This window comes from Centroberyx affinis, unplaced genomic scaffold (genome assembly GCF_046629955.1).
Source record: "Centroberyx affinis isolate AG114_WGS23_722 - 3 ecotype Tasmania unplaced genomic scaffold, CSIRO-AGI_Caff_v1 ptg003070l_1, whole genome shotgun sequence".
NCBI lineage: Eukaryota > Metazoa > Chordata > Actinopteri > Beryciformes > Berycidae > Centroberyx > Centroberyx affinis.
In genome coordinates this window covers 112,501-128,078 of record NW_027281155.1, presented here as the reverse complement: position 1 = coordinate 128,078, position 15,578 = coordinate 112,501, and the positions used below count along the sequence as shown (strand labels likewise).

The following is a 15,578-nucleotide window of genomic DNA, read 5'->3' as shown; positions in this document are numbered from 1 at the left end:
GTGTGTGTGTGTGTGTGTGTATGTTTGGAGTACGGCGTCCTCTCTTTAGCGCTGCGTGTCGTTCACCCTTGGCTGAACAGCGACTGTGTAATTACAGCCTCTGTTATCTGCCTTGGTGGGTTTGTAGGAATTTGTTTGTGTGTGTGTGTGTGTGTGTGTGTATGTGTGTGTGTGTGTGTGTGTACATCCAAGCCCTCTCGACAAATCAGTCTTATCTCCGCCAGCCGTTTGGACGCTACGTGTTTATGCGGAGCGTTGAGGAGGCAGTGTGTGATCGCGCTCGCGGTCAGGAGGCGGGGCGGGGCGGGGGGGAGGGTTTCTAAACGACTAGCTTCTGGCCTCGTGTCGGTAATTAGAGCGGGACTGTCATGTCAGAGAGAGCGTCTCCTCTCTCTGGTCTCTGCTGCTCCGGAGGGGCGAAGGGGGGGGGGCGTGCGGCGGTTTTGATAACCTTGACGTTCAGCGCGACGCGTGATAATTCTAGTTGACCTTCGTGTCTGTGAGTCCGCGTGTGTTCGGTTTTTTTTTTTGTGGTGAAGCAGAAAAGGCCTTTGAAACTACAGTATGTTAAAAAAAAAAAATATGAGTCCAATGCAGTGGTGTGACCAAGTCAGGTTTGCTCGAGTCCCAAGTCAGTCTCAAGTCTTGAGGCAGAAGTCCTAGTCTAAATGTAGATTACCAAGTCAAGTCCAAGTCAGGTCCATGTCACTAATGTCAAGTCTCAAGTCTAAATGTCAAGTCTCAAGTCTATATATCAAGTCTCAAGACAAGTCCATGTCACTAATGTCAAGCCTCGAGTCTAAATGTCAAGTCTCAAGTCAAGTCCATGTGACTAATGTCAAATTCAAGTCTCAAGTCTAAATGTCAAGTCTCAAGTCAAGTCTCAAGTCTAAATGTCAAGTCTCAAGTCAAGTCCATGTGACTAATGTCAAATTCAAGTCTCAAGTCTAAATGTCAAGTCTCAAGTCAAGTCCATGTGACTAATGTCAAATTCAAATTCTCAAGTCTAAATGTCAAGTCTCAAGTCAGATCCTTGTCATTAATGTCAAGTCTTCAGTCAAGTCCCAAGTCTAAATGTAGAACAGCAAGTCAAGTCCAAGTCAAGTCCATGTCATTAATGTCAAGTCTTAAGTCAAGTCCCAAGTCTAAATGTAGATTACCAAGTCATGTCCAAGTCATTAATGTCAAGTCTCAAGTCTAAATGTAGAACAGCAAGTCAAGTCAGAACAAATCAATAGTTCGGTATCAATTTAATATCTTAAAGAAAACTAAATATATAGGACTTTTCAATGCAATATGGTTTTAATAGGATAAAAACTTGGTATTTACACAAACACAAGATCTCAAGTCAAGACTTTAGAAACCTTTTCAAGTCATCAAAGTACAAGTCAAAGTCAAGTCCCAAGTCACCAGAACCCAAGTCAAATCAGGTCTCAAGTCTTCTCTTCATGCATCAAGTCTCAAGTAATTAAAACTGTGACTCGGGTCTAAGTCATGTGACTCGAGTCCCCACCCTTGGTCCAATGAAACCAATGCTAATATTCTTTAAGCGGGATGACAGCTACTGTGTCTCTGGGATTTATTCTTTTTTTTTTCTTCTTTCTTTCTTCTTCTTTCTTTTTGTGCTTAATGTATTTTTAATTGCTTCTTCATTATTTTCTCTTTTCTCTTTTCTGATGTGAGGTGAGGTGTGAGCTGACTCACTTCATCACTATTGCCAAAAAACAAAACAAATACTATATTAAAAAGAATAGAAAAAAGCAATGCCTCACCCACCTATTCCACTGCAGGAGACACTGGAGTGGAATACATGTTGTTGCCGTCTATAATACATTCTTACATTTATATAAAATATCTGAATCATTATAAAAAACATTTTTAGTGTAGCACTGGCCATTCATAACAGAATGATTTACGATAAAAATTTACTCTGATAAAAATAATGACTCCACTACTGCAAAATGGGAACAAATTTATTGAATAATAAATTTGACGTCCTGTGGCTAAATGGGTTGAGAAGAATGCCTGGGTTACGGATATTCTTTTTCACACATCATTTAGCCCATGGAGCTGCTACAAACAAATAGCAGCAACAACATGGCCTCAACAAATGTCCTGCAGAGGCATCTATTTCCTGTAGACGTGCATGCAACTTCGTGTTTACTGTTTTGTTGAGCAGGACAATGAGATGAAATGCAAAAGTACGGAAGAGGATTAGGGCCACATGTGAAAAAGGTATTTGAATTCTGACTTTATTCTCAAAATTCAGAATTTAATCTTAGAAGTCTGACTTTATTCTCAGAATTCTGACCCTTACAGAAAAACCACATGAATTTCATATGTGATAACATGTGGAAAACATGTGGAAAAACATGTTATCAAATGGGAAATGTTGTCACATGTTATAACGTGTGGAGCACCTGAAAATGTTCCAAAACCACACATTTCCCATGAGCAAAGCACATATCTTCCACATATTGCCCATGATGTCATGTGTTTCACATGGGATTTTCCACATGTGAAATTCATGTGGTTTTTCTAATATCAAAATTCTGATTATTTTTCTCAGAATTCTGACTTTAATGCCAGAACTCAAATACATTTTTCGTGGCCCTAATCCTCTTCCGTACTTTTGCATTTCATCTCATTGTGCTGCTCAACAAAATAGTAAACTCAAAGTTGCATGCCGTCTACGGGAAATAGCAAAATTGCAAATGAATAGCTTTTGCAATCAAAGAATATAGCTGTTGTAACTGTTACCTCCCTATACTGGCATACTAAGTGATATTTAAAAACAACATTATTTTCAGAAGTGGTCCCCAGAACAAAAATACATAAAAGGTAAGTCCTCGCCCTAATGCATAATGCTTAGGGTTAAACTAGAGACACCCATACTAAAATATGTATGCACTTATAGTGTTACCTGCTTGGGGTAAAAGCATCCTCCAAATAGCCCGTATCTCCTAAAAAAATAATGAAATCTCCCACTGAAGAAAATGTATCAATATTTTGCATGGATTTCTTAAAGTAAATGCACTGCGGCATCCTGGGTAATGACCATATATGGCAAAACGCACCACATTTTGAGACATGAAAGGGACGATTTCCTTTATTATCTCGAGTAAAGTCAACTGTTTCCCCAGCATCACTTCTTGCTGTGTGGAGTATGACATCATCTCTCCGGGGTGAAACACAGTGGGGTTTTTTTATCTTTTATCTGAAACACACACTCGTACGCACGCACACACACACACACACACACACACACACACACAGAGCCATGACTGTGTGACAGATGAAGGAGGTTAATTGCCTAGGCCTTACATCATGAGTGGCAGCGGGAGGTTATGAATGTGCCGTCACATGGAGGGAGGGGAAATGAGACTGTTGGCCGCCTCCCTTTGTTTCTGAAACCGTTTCCCATTCCGTCATATTTCTCTCTCTCTCTGTGCCGCCTTTCGCCTCTCCCTGCATCTCTTTCTTCCTCTCTCTATCTCTTCCCGGTTTATTTTTATCTCCTCGTATGTATCGTTGTGCATGTCTGCATATGTGTGTGTGTGTGTGTGTGTTCTTGTACTTCTATCCTTGCGGGAACCAGAGGAGTGAGGCCATGTTTTTGCTGGTCCTCACTTCTTTAAGAGGCTAGTTTAGAGTTAGGACTTGGGTTTAAGGCTAAATTCAGAATTAGGATTAAGTTTAGGTTAGGGTAAGGATTAAAATTAGGCATGTAGTGGCTAGGGTTAAGATTAGGATTAGGGTTTAGGGGATGAATGTAACAACCTGCCAAGGGACTGCAGATGGAAATTAAATACATCAAATGGCAACATTTATGTTTAATACACGGTCCCTTACAAATAAATAAATAAATGAATACATAAAATAGAATAAATAAACAGAAGGTACTCACAAGTATAGAAAAAATAAAAGTGTATGTCTGTGCCAGCATCCATACTGAGGTGAAAGCGTCCTGTAAGTTGCCACGGTGACAGAAACAACAAAGCTTTATGGGAATTATCAGCACAGATGGAGTCTGTCTTTGATCAATTAGACTGAAACTAACCGCTGTACAAATCACACAAGAAATATCCAAGTAAGAGCCAGTGTTGGAAGTGAAACAGTGAACAAATGAGGCCGTCCCATAACCCGGAAAAGGACACGGCTTCAATCTCCACGACAACCACGGTGTCCACTAACAGCCATTTACTTTGGTGAAGGCTCATCGCTCCTTTCAACAACTTAATGGAAGAGTCAGTTGTCACCTTTTCTCGAATCGCTTGGTATGGACACCTGTCGTCCGCTAACAGAAACAAACTGCAGAGCATAGTTAAGATCATTACTGTCATACTGAACAAGCTGCCCGACATCTTTGGCTGCGTTCACACTGCAGCTGAAAGTGTCCCGATTCAGATTTTTCCCCTCACATGTGACAGATCTGATGCTTTCTAATCAGCGTGAACTGCAAAAAAAATCCACGTTTTTTCAGTTCCAATCCAGTCCACATGGATATGTGCTACAAAATCATGCAACCTACATGCATTTTTGGACACTCAAATTGGAATTTGTGAGCGTTGCCATAGACAATAAGTAAGTCTTACATAATTCACCTGAGACAAATGTCATCATTTTGGCACCGCTTGGCTGAACGAGTGTCAGCCTGAAGAACAATGAGACACGACAATGGAAAGATTATTTTAGTTAGTCTGAACACGTGCATCTTTTCAACATTGCTGTCAGTTCGTATTGATATGGGACATATGGGTTACATCCCAGAAAAGAAACGAACAGTCATCCAAAAAAGAAATAAAATCAGATGTGAACAGCAAATTCAGAGTTGAGCATGAAGGTCTGCAGTAAAGCCAGAGCCATACTGGAGTGTCCTCTTCATCCCCTTTACGGTGAATTTGAGTTTCCCCCCCTCCGGCAGAAGCTTCAGACCGCTGAAGGGCAAGTCGACCAGGGCGAGAAACTCTTTTATTTCCCAAACCATTAACTTGCTTAACTCCGTTTCATTTATTTATTAGAAGAGGGTAAGGAGGCCAGCGTTTACACTATTTATTTTAATGCCGTTCTATGGATGATGATCTTAATTTATGACTCTTGCTATGCCTTATGCACTTTTGTGTAGTTATGTTTATATGTTTTTAGGCGTCTGGCTGCAAGGAGAATTTCCCCTTGAGGACAATAAAGTTGAATTGATTGAATAGAATCATCCTTAAGTAAAGATACTGAAGCTGTAGTGTCCTTGAGCAAGACACTGAAGACCTGTCACTTCTGGCAACGATTAATTTTGTTAAAACTAATACTGAACATACATCTACAGTAATGCAAATAATAAAATTTTTCATCTGTCTATGTCTATGCCAGGGACTGCTTAGCAACTTCCCAAGTACCAGCACCGGTCCCCTGACCTGAGTTTGGAACACTCTTTGGATCACTTTCTGCAGGATTAAGGCAAGACTGAGGCTTGTTTTACCAATTAAATCCAAATTTTTTATGCAGATTTGTGCTCGATCATGTCAGATAAATTTGATTTATTTGATTTATTTGGGCGGGTTGCAGCAATTAAAGCAAATCAGAAGAAAATCAAACTTCTTGGTGTAAACTTTCCTCTTTGTTTTCTTGATCAGAAGGTCAATCGCTTTTTGATAAACTATAGGCCGGGACTTGTTCCCCATAGGTATGGTTATGTATTAATGAGCCAGGACCCCAGGGTGGAATCACATTTACCTTAATTTGGGTCCTGGAATGACATAATTATGTAATGCTGGCTAGACTGTAGATAAAGAATAGACTGTTGATCGAATGAGGTTGTGAAGCCAGAGTTGGTTTTTACAAAGAAAAGAAGAAAAATCTCTATGTGTTAGGTTAGGTTAGGTTCTTCGGTCTCTCATCTGATGCCATCTACAGTATTCCAAATAATTTGCTGCCAAACAAAATAAAAAAATCTCAACAAAGCAACTCTCCAGGGGAATCCTGAGATTCGCTTGGGTCACACTGCAGGCAAAGCAAACAACTAGCGGCATTACATAAGACAGGCAGCTGGAGGTGATGCTACACGCCTGCCACCACACTGAGAGGCAGCCCGCTTTGTACTCGCTACTTTTAACGGATGGAAATATTTACCTGTAATTATGAAACGGGCCGAACACAGAAACTTTTTTTTAATGAGAAACCGCAGTAAGCAGCCCTTTTTTTAAAAAAGGACTGGAAGAGAAGTTAATGAGCACCGTCTAACTCAAGGGAATACAGCTACTGTAGGTTTGTGTAAGGAGCGTTGGTTTTGTGGCATCTTAGCTTTGTACACTCAGAAGTTCTATTTTTTTTCTGTGTCTTTTTTTTGCTTTTGCTGTTTTTGTCCCCTCTTTTTGGCTTTCTTGCTCTGCATTTTTGCTTTTCATTTTTTATGTTATGAGTTGTTTATCTTATGCAGACACCAATAGAAATAGCATTTCATATTGATTAGTTACACTCATCATTTCATCTTGATTCTTAAGATGTGATTTTATGAGGTCAGATCGCTATGAGTCTATGCTTTGCCCTAAAAATGTCTGTTATGCCTCTGTCTGCATTTATTTATAAGTGTGCATGTCGCATTTTATTTACCATCAATAAATAATCAGCACATTAATTTTGAGACATAAGTGTAATTACCATAAACAAAAAAGACCATCACCAAGAAGATGCCTCTACTCTGCATTTTACAGTGTGTGTGGAACCATTTTACTTTGCAAGTAATACACAACTCTAGTCCAGTTCCCTTATTCTAACTGCATCGTTTCAACTTCACATTAGCGTATATCTCCTCTGAATGCATATTGGCTGTTATCAAAGGCTTTTATCGGCTCTTATTCTTCTTCTGGCTCTTCAAAACAAATAGAGCGACTCCAAGGAGGGGGGGGGGAGGCGGGACAAAATAGCAGCATCCTCTTTGCACGGAGCAACGAGGTTGATGGGAAATGCGGTCTTAATTTTGAGAAACACAAAACGCTACACGCACCGCCTTCAAATCTGTGTTTACCTTCCTGCTGTCGCTCTCCATCTCTGTACTTTGCTTTGAGCGCCCGGGCTGGACTGCATCCAGACTCACAGTGAGAGACAACTTCCATATCTGCTTCTGAAGAGCCGATCCCGATGTGAGCAGTCCAGACCCGTCACTTACAGTAATGTGTCCCGACGTGATTGGACGATAAAAGTTGCTTCGAGACGACAGGCGTAACCATAGCTACTGACAGCATGCGGATTAAAAAAAAAAGGGTTGAATAAAGAAGTAAAAGAAAAAGGTGCAGTGCTGTGTCAGTGAGGACTGAGGCAGATATCATAATCTGGGTATTTCTAAGGATTCTCTCTCTCTCTCTCTCTCTCTCTCTCAAGAATAGGTTTGATTGACACATAAGTCACATAAAAAAGTTATTTAAAGCTTTTCGCATCTATGCCTTGATCAATAATCCATGAATCACAGTTCATAGATAAAAGGTTTGGACTGATGGGGTTCCAGGTCGGCTCCCAACCTAAGCCACATGTTAGTCCCTCTTTCATATATAGCAGAAATAACAAAAGGAAGAGTTTCAATGGAGAAATATCCATACCATAACTGACAGCTACACAAAATGTTGCTGACATGAAACAGAAAACACATCATTACCTATCTTAGTCTATTTTAAGACATTTGGACACTGTTGTTTTTTTTTTCCCACAGTGTATATATAGTATGAAAGAAACCCCTCAGGGAAAGTGGGAAATAATGGATTGTTGGGGAATGGAAATATATAGATTAGTAATTAACCCTGTCAAAACATTAATGTATTCAAACTCTGATCAATAATTGTAGATCCGAGCTCATATATGGGCCGAGATCAATAACCGTAGATCAAAGCTCACATGCACAAAGGCTCTGGTCCACAGCAGGAGCTTTTACAGACAACTGGGGGGCAGCATCAGAGAGTGATGTGAAGCCCAGCATGGTGAGGCACAAAGGGCCTGAACTACACACACACACACACACTCTGAGCTACACTGATCAGCAACATTTTCATATGGATAAATGTCTTTTCCCAGGAAAAATCCATGCTTCCGGTGTTGTTTGGAATCAACAGAAGAAGAACTGGGTAGTTAGCATGAGCAGCGATAGCCACCATGGCTGAACAGACAAAGAAAAGAGAAACTCAAACTGCATCAACAGGAAATCCAAGCTCCGCCCACACTGTTTGATTGACAGGTGATCTGTGGGAAGTGACAACCTCGAGGAGTACTACTCCAACAAGTCATTTAGTCTTGTATTGAGGCTTAAAATCTTCCGACAGTAATTCACCGGGTGAAACTAAATTGGAAATAGTGAAATCACCTCATTGGCAGATTTGTTTTTCAGTTCTTTTAAGGAAAACAAGATCTGAAGACTCAATCTGAGACTAAATCATATTACGTAAGATGGATTCTTATTGCAGTGCATGAAGGTACACATTCATACATACCCACACGCAAGCATGCACATAATGTACAGTGCATTTAAAAATACACACTCATATGACAAACACACACACACACTACGCTGTACACAGCATCTAATCTGCAGAGAGAATATCTGCACTTTAAAAACAGCTTTATTCCCTCTGAACACCCATCTTTAGCTCTGACCAGGGAAGAGAAACAGAAAGAGAGGGAGTGCAAGAACGAGAGATTGACCGAGAGGGAGATGGAGAGAGAGAGATAGAGAGACTGGAGAGCAGAGGGCAACAACCTTGTATGCGACTTTCTATGTCATCAAACAAACAGTGTGTGTGTGTGTGTGTGTGTGTGTCTGTGTGTGTGTGAGACAGAGAGAAAAAGAGAGAGAGAGAGAGAGAGAGAGAGAGAGAGAGAGAGAGTGTGTGTGTGTGTGTGTGTGTGTGTGTGTGTGTGTGTATGTGTGTGTAGCTGAACGTGTAGCCAGCTAGGCAGGCAGCTTGCCTACCTACTGTGATCCTGATTTAAACTGCTCACCAGAGAGAGGGAGAGGGAGAGAGAGAGAGAGAGAGAGAGAGAAAGAGGGAGAGAGAGCAATTATGAAAACCCCAAATCGGAGAGGGACGAGAGAGAGCGAGAGAGAGAGAGGGAGGGAGGGAGGGAGGGAGAGGGAGAGAGAGCGAGGGAGAGATTTCCTCTGGGTCCTTGAGCGCGAGGAGAGGAAGAGGAGAGGAGGAGGAGAGGAGGAGGAGGAGAGGAGCGCTCGGTCTGTCGGCGTCCGGCCGGTCGTTCGGCTGATTAATTTGTGACAGGAGGGATTTCTGCGCTCCGTGCCTTGAATTGCTGCTCTAATTTATATGGTAATCTTCTTTAAGACTCTCGCAGCATACAAAAAAACCTTTTATTTCCCTCCTCTGCTAAAGCCTAAAACCCCCATACACACACTACATATAAATATACATAGACGTATAAATGCGCGGAGCACACGCGGGGTTCATATCCCGCTGCTAAATATGATTTATCGGAGGAAAACCGCCGCGTTCCAGCTGTCCAAGGCGCTCGGGGGACGGTCCGGCTTGTGTTAGTATTCACGGCCGTCCCTTATTACCGGAAACAAGGCCGAAAAAAAGTTCGTCCCTCACCCCGGATCTGTCATGTCACGATGCGCGGCACTGCTGGAAAGGATTCGGAGAGGATGGATAAAGACTAGAGGACGGTTTTAGGGGGGGAAAAGGGTACATTCTCTGGTTTGCATGCCAGTAAAATAAGTTATTTGGGGTATAAACTCTCAAGCAGACGGTCATTAAACCCCCAAGGTCAGTGTCCCATACTCTCAAATATCGATTAAACTGCAGGAATAAACAAAACTCCCGGTTTCCTAAACTGTGGGCCGGGAACTAATGTGCTTCTTATGAGCCGGGGTGCCAGTAGGAGAAATCCATTTTTCTCATTTGGGCTTTCTGGATTGAAAAAAAAAAACAAAAAACCCAAAGGACTCAGGACATAGATGAATTTGAAAATTGAGTAGTATTCCTCTTTCAGCCCTTGACGTCTCTCCTTCATCCTCAAGAAGTGAAATTCCTCTTACCAGCAAAATGAGAATTAGAAGCGAATTGCCTGGATATATAAAGGCTGGTATAGGTATCGCTGGTAAGCCTGTAATCCTGTTGGTGGTGGGCTTACAAACCCGGGACCCTGGCGGGTTTAGAACCCGAAATTAATTTTTTAAGACGGCGGATGATATTTTCGCTGTTTACTGAGAGAGAAAACAAACCCATACAAGTGCAATGTAGCCCTCTGCACAGAAGCCCGGCTTGAGAAGTCAACAGAACCTGATGAGTGCTGAGTAGCAGGCGGACAGGGGGATAAACAATTCTCTCCTCTGTGTGTGCATGGGTGTGTGTGTGTGTGGTGTGTGTACGTGCATGCCCCATAGCTGTGTGTTTGTGATCATGTGTGAGAGGGAAAGTGTTTGTGTGTATTTGCCTGAGACATTTGTGAATTTGTGAGGAAGAAACTATGTGTGAGGTAGTGTAATGCAAACTCTAGATGTTTGTGCTTTTGTATGAAAAAGCGTGAAGTGTGTGTGTGTGTGAGAGGAAGAAACTATGTGTGAGGTAGTGTAATGCAAACTCTAGATGTTTGTGCTTTTGTATGAAAAAGCGTGTGTGTGTGTGTGTGTGAGAGGAAGAAACTATGTGTGAGGTAGTGTAATGCAAACTCTAGATGTTTGTGCTTTTGTATGAAAAAGCGTGTATGTGAGGAAGAAACTATGTGTGAGGTAGTGTAATGCAAACTCTAGATGTTTGTGCTTTTGTATGAAAAAGCGTGTATGTGAGGAAGAAACTATGTGTGAGGTAGTGTAATGCAAACTCTAGATGTTTGTGCTTTCGTATGAAAAAGCGTGTGTGTGTGTGTGTGTGTGTATGTGTGTGTGTTCGCTACCTGTGAGCAGCTCCCGGATCTCCACGTCCGTGGTCTTCCTGAGCAGCCGGACCAGCGCCGGTATGCCCCCGCAGTTCTTCAGGGCGATCTTGTTGTCGTCGTTGGCTTTGCCGTACACCAGGTTCCTCAGCGCCCCGCAGGCGCTGCGGTGGACGTCGGTCATCCGGTGGTCCAGCAGGTCCACCAGCAGCTGGATGCCGCCCTGCCGCCGGATCTGAGGGATGGAGGGGGTGGGGGGAGGACAGAATGGAGGGGGAGGGGGAAGAAGAGAGAGTAGGGAGTCGTTTTTTGTTAAAGTTTGAGTCAATCGTCCTCTCCTTTCCATTATTCCTGGTTTCTCTGCACACAATCAGCATAGTTAAAGGTATCAGCGCTCGTTTTCCTCCGTTCAAACCATTTGCTGCCATTCATTCTCGCACAGTACGAAAAACAACTTCCACAGAGCGAGATAATCCATCACAAACATGAAGCTTTAATTCGGTTCTGTCAAAGTTTTATGTTTTATCCGCTTGTCTCCGCCAGGAAATAATCCCCCAAAAACATGCCTTACCAACTTTATTGTCACATCCGTGTCTTTTGTTTTTGTATTTGGGGCACCTTTTGTTATCTGGGACAGCAGTTAATTTCAAGCTAGGTTTGAGGTTTATTTGACATTTAAATTTTAAAAGATATAATTACATACTGTATGGCATGCATTGCAAAATGATTGGGGGAAATGTAAACTAGATGTAGACAGAATTAATCGGCTGTAACTCTAAGTGTATATAGGTGTATAGGATGTATATACAGTATATTGTAGTGAATGTATATAAGTGTATAGGTATTCTCCTTACCCCCTCTCTACTCCATGGGTGCGCCCCAACCAGACGTTAAAAGCAGAATTCCCCCCTTGGTGGATGAATAAATCATATCAAATCAAAAGCGAGGGCGGGATGGAGGCAGTTGTTAAGGAGACCCAGCTTTTATGTTATCGTGTACCTACTCCTTTCTGCTTTTTTCTGACACTGGAAAATGAATAGGCTGCAGTGATATGCCGTGGCACTAATGCGGGATAAATTTAAATGCCAGCCGTGGCACTTTCTGTCCCATCATCCCTCTCTGTGTCTGCAGCCCTCTCCGCTCCCCCCCCCCCCCCCCCCACCCGTCTAGACGAAGAGAAAATGCACAAGTAGGGCAGACTGCCTGCTCTCCTGATACAAAAAAAACAAAAGAGAAAATTGTTTTCACCGGCCAGGGTTGGAAAGGAGATGGTATGAAGACAAGGCAGTTAGAATAGCGGCCAAATGTCTTGCATACTGCGCCTGTATTCCTCTGCATCAGGGTTACCCATACTGTTTAGCATGTAGGGCCATAAGGAGCATGAATCCCAACTTGGCTGGTAGAATTCAACAGCACCTAGCTGTTGGCTAATATATATTATATCCCATATATATATATATGGGACCATATGCTTATCTCATGATATACACGATATGGGGATCACAAAGTATGACTGTGCATAATTATGTTTATTTCTAAGCCACAAATCTTCTAGCAATGGCATTGGCTCGCTAGAATGTAAACAACAATTTAAAAATGTCATTACAAAGTGTAAATAATATGTTTTCAATGGAGAGCTTGTGAAACTGTGATGAGCAAGCCCTCTCATTTGTGATTATTAGCTAATACTGCAATTCATTTTTCTGCCCCCGCGATATATTGAATTCCGATATATCGTCCCATCCCTACCCCAGACATATCACTATACACACATACAGTATTTTATCACTAGATGCATTCAGGCAGATATTACACTCTCTGAAGGGCAAAAAACAATTTGGCCCGGCTGGCTCTACTTTTGGCAGCCCTGCTCTAAATATTACACCGCCTCATTCGTCTACACAATCTCAAGATCAATCATCTTTTCATCCTGCTCTCTCTCTCTCTCTCTCTCTCTCCTCCCTTCACTCTCTGTCTGTTTTTAATGCCTGTCGGCTGATTGCTGTTTGAAGAACTCTGTTTGCCCTCAAATCCATCCTCTCTATGGGGATTAATAAGGTTGAATTGAACTGAATTGTGTTGACATTGAAGAGACTGGCGGACCAGTTCTCTCGGAGCGACGGAGGGATGATGGCCCTAAAAGAGAGGAGGATAGAGTACAGGCGAAGTGTGTGTTTATTAGTGTGTGTGTGTGTGTGTGTGTGCAGGCAGCAGGGTGTCGTAGTGAGTAGGGAGCCCTTCAGCCACGTCTGCGAGTCCCTTTCCTGGACGGGGGGGGGGGGCGGGGAGAAAGGAGTATTTCCTTACAGCGATCAATACATATCAGATTACATAAGCGCACCTCAGATTTGATCTTGTTGTCTCCGAAGCAGAGGTGCTGGAGGTAGGCGGCGGCGTTGGACTGGACTGACGGGAACTGATGCTGCAACATCTGGATCACCTCCGGCAGCTCCGGGTCCCTCCAGCCAAACTCCCTACGGAGAGAGACAGGGAGAGAGAGAGAGAGAACGTATGTATAGATGTGTGTGTGAGTGTGTGTGTGAGTGTGCGTGTGAGTGCGGCTGAATCTGTAACTAGACAGCTTGCCCGCCTACTGTGATCCTGATTTAAAGTGCTCACCAGAGGAAGAGAGCGAGCAAGAGAGAGGCAGGGGTAGAGGGAGGGAGGGAGAGAGAGAGAGAGAGAGAGAGAGAGAGAGAGAGAGAGAGAGAGAGAGAGAGAGAACGAAAGAAAGAAAGAAAGAAAGAGAAAAAACAAAGAATTGAAGAAAGAAGAGGCCAAATTTGTCCAAATTGGTGTTAGATATGCTTTTGTACAGAATTACTTAACTGTTTCAACTGTATTCTCTGTATTCCATATTATATACAGACTAGTATAATATAAAGACTAGTCAACTGAGGGTAACTAATTATTTGGGTGGGTCACCACTGAAAACCATGGACCATCCACATGGACTCATGACACTTCCAATTTGATCTGGGATTCCCTGGAGAATTTGACTCTTACACTCCAGGAAGTGGCCTTTCAATGCATTACAGTTCTATGATGAAGCCATTTTGCAGATTTGGCATGATGTTCTCTCCATACAGGGCGACACTCAAGGCAAAGTATGATGATACACACATTTTTCTGACTGGTAGCAAATGGTAAGGCGATCAAAGACTTTTGTGTGTTTTGTTTTATGTATTTTCAAGTGACAAAACTGTTGATTTGTGGCGACAGGTGTCCAATAGTAACAGTCAAAAACCTGATAAAAATGTGATATTCCAGGAAGTGTCCTTACTATGCTTGACCATACTACTGCAAATCCTTACGGCAGCCATCTTGGATTTACCGTAGATTACTGAGAGTCTTCGGAAAGTGACTTTTCTACGTATTCTCCTTTCTCGCTTTTCTACAAATCCTCACGGCAAACAACTCTCCAATCAGCACTTGTCCATCCAAGAGTTCACTGTGATTTTCAATGGAGCTGTCTATGCATTCTCCTTCTATGGTGAAGCCATCTTGGAAGTACCGTAAGAGATTACTGTGATGATGAATCCTTTCTTCTAACTGGCCCAGCTGCTTTGGTTTTACTGTGTAACCAGGGTTGTACCAGTGCCTTTGCCTGGGGCTTGCTTTAGGCTTACACACACACACACACACACACACACGCTGAGCCCACTAACCCTATTCCGAGTATGCACACACACCCATGCGCACACAATTAACGTGAGAAAGATGCGATGTGAGAGAATGGAGTCACGGAGAGAGGGATCAGAGAGAGAGAGAGAGGGGTGGAGGGAGGAGAGGGAGGCGGGGCTTATCGATGTGGATCATCTATGGCCAGCGGCAAGCGAGTCTTCGCGTTTCCTTGACAGCAGAGACAACGTACGGATGTCGTGGGACCGACCGGCACCGGGACCACGATGTATTTTTTTCCATAAAGTGTGACTTTACATAGCAGGGGGATGGAGGGAGCGAGGAGGAGGAGGGAGGAGGAGGAGGGAGGAGACGAAGGAACTTCCCCCGGATTGTTATTTTGATGCAAAGCAGGATCCTGAATGTTTTGCTGTTCTGTTCAGTGCAGCTGTCCTCTCTGGGGACTGCACACACACACACACAGACACACACACACACGCAAAAACATTCACACACATATACTCACACATAGACACTATAGACCCTGTTAATGTGCATATAAGCACATTTTTGCACTTTTCACACTTCTCACATATTGTCTTTCTCCATGTATTGCATATGTATAGATATAGATGCTGCTGCTGATACAAATGCTGCTCATTCTGTTACCGCTTTGACATTTTTTTTGCACGTTTCCATTCATCCATTAATACGTCCGAGAGTTGGAATGTTGGTTGCGTATGTTTACATAAGCCCCATATTCTAATTTTCTTTGATGTTTCCTACTACTTCTACTACTCCCCTTACTTACTACTTGATGCAACAATGACCCAATTTCCCCAGGGCGATCATTTAAATTTAATCTACATCTAATCTAATCAAATCTAAGCACATGCACACACACACACACAGCCTTTTTCCCATATTTGTGAAGCATGGTGTATATAATTCTTTTTCATCAGGTAGTGTAGGACAACTCAGTATGCAGCTTACAGCAGCATCAGCTAATACCAGCCTATCCCCCGACACACACACATACACACACACACACACACACACATCACAATCCAATACACTAATATGGTGGTCACACA

At 42.6% G+C, this 15,578-nt stretch overlaps 1 protein-coding gene across 1 annotated transcript in view; it reads right to left on the bottom strand.

Moving 5' to 3' along the window:
* The window catches only part of ctnnd2b (catenin (cadherin-associated protein), delta 2b), a 117,112-nt gene that overhangs the window by 29,923 nt on the left and 71,611 nt on the right, over window positions 1-15,578 (bottom strand). Inside the window, exons 11-12 of the mRNA XM_071537575.1 lie at window positions 13,205-13,337; window positions 10,885-11,098 (exon numbers count right to left, since the gene is read on the bottom strand). Of these exons, the coding sequence (XP_071393676.1) occupies window positions 10,885-11,098; window positions 13,205-13,337 (347 nt within the window). The remainder of the gene's footprint in view (window positions 1-10,884; window positions 11,099-13,204; window positions 13,338-15,578) is intronic.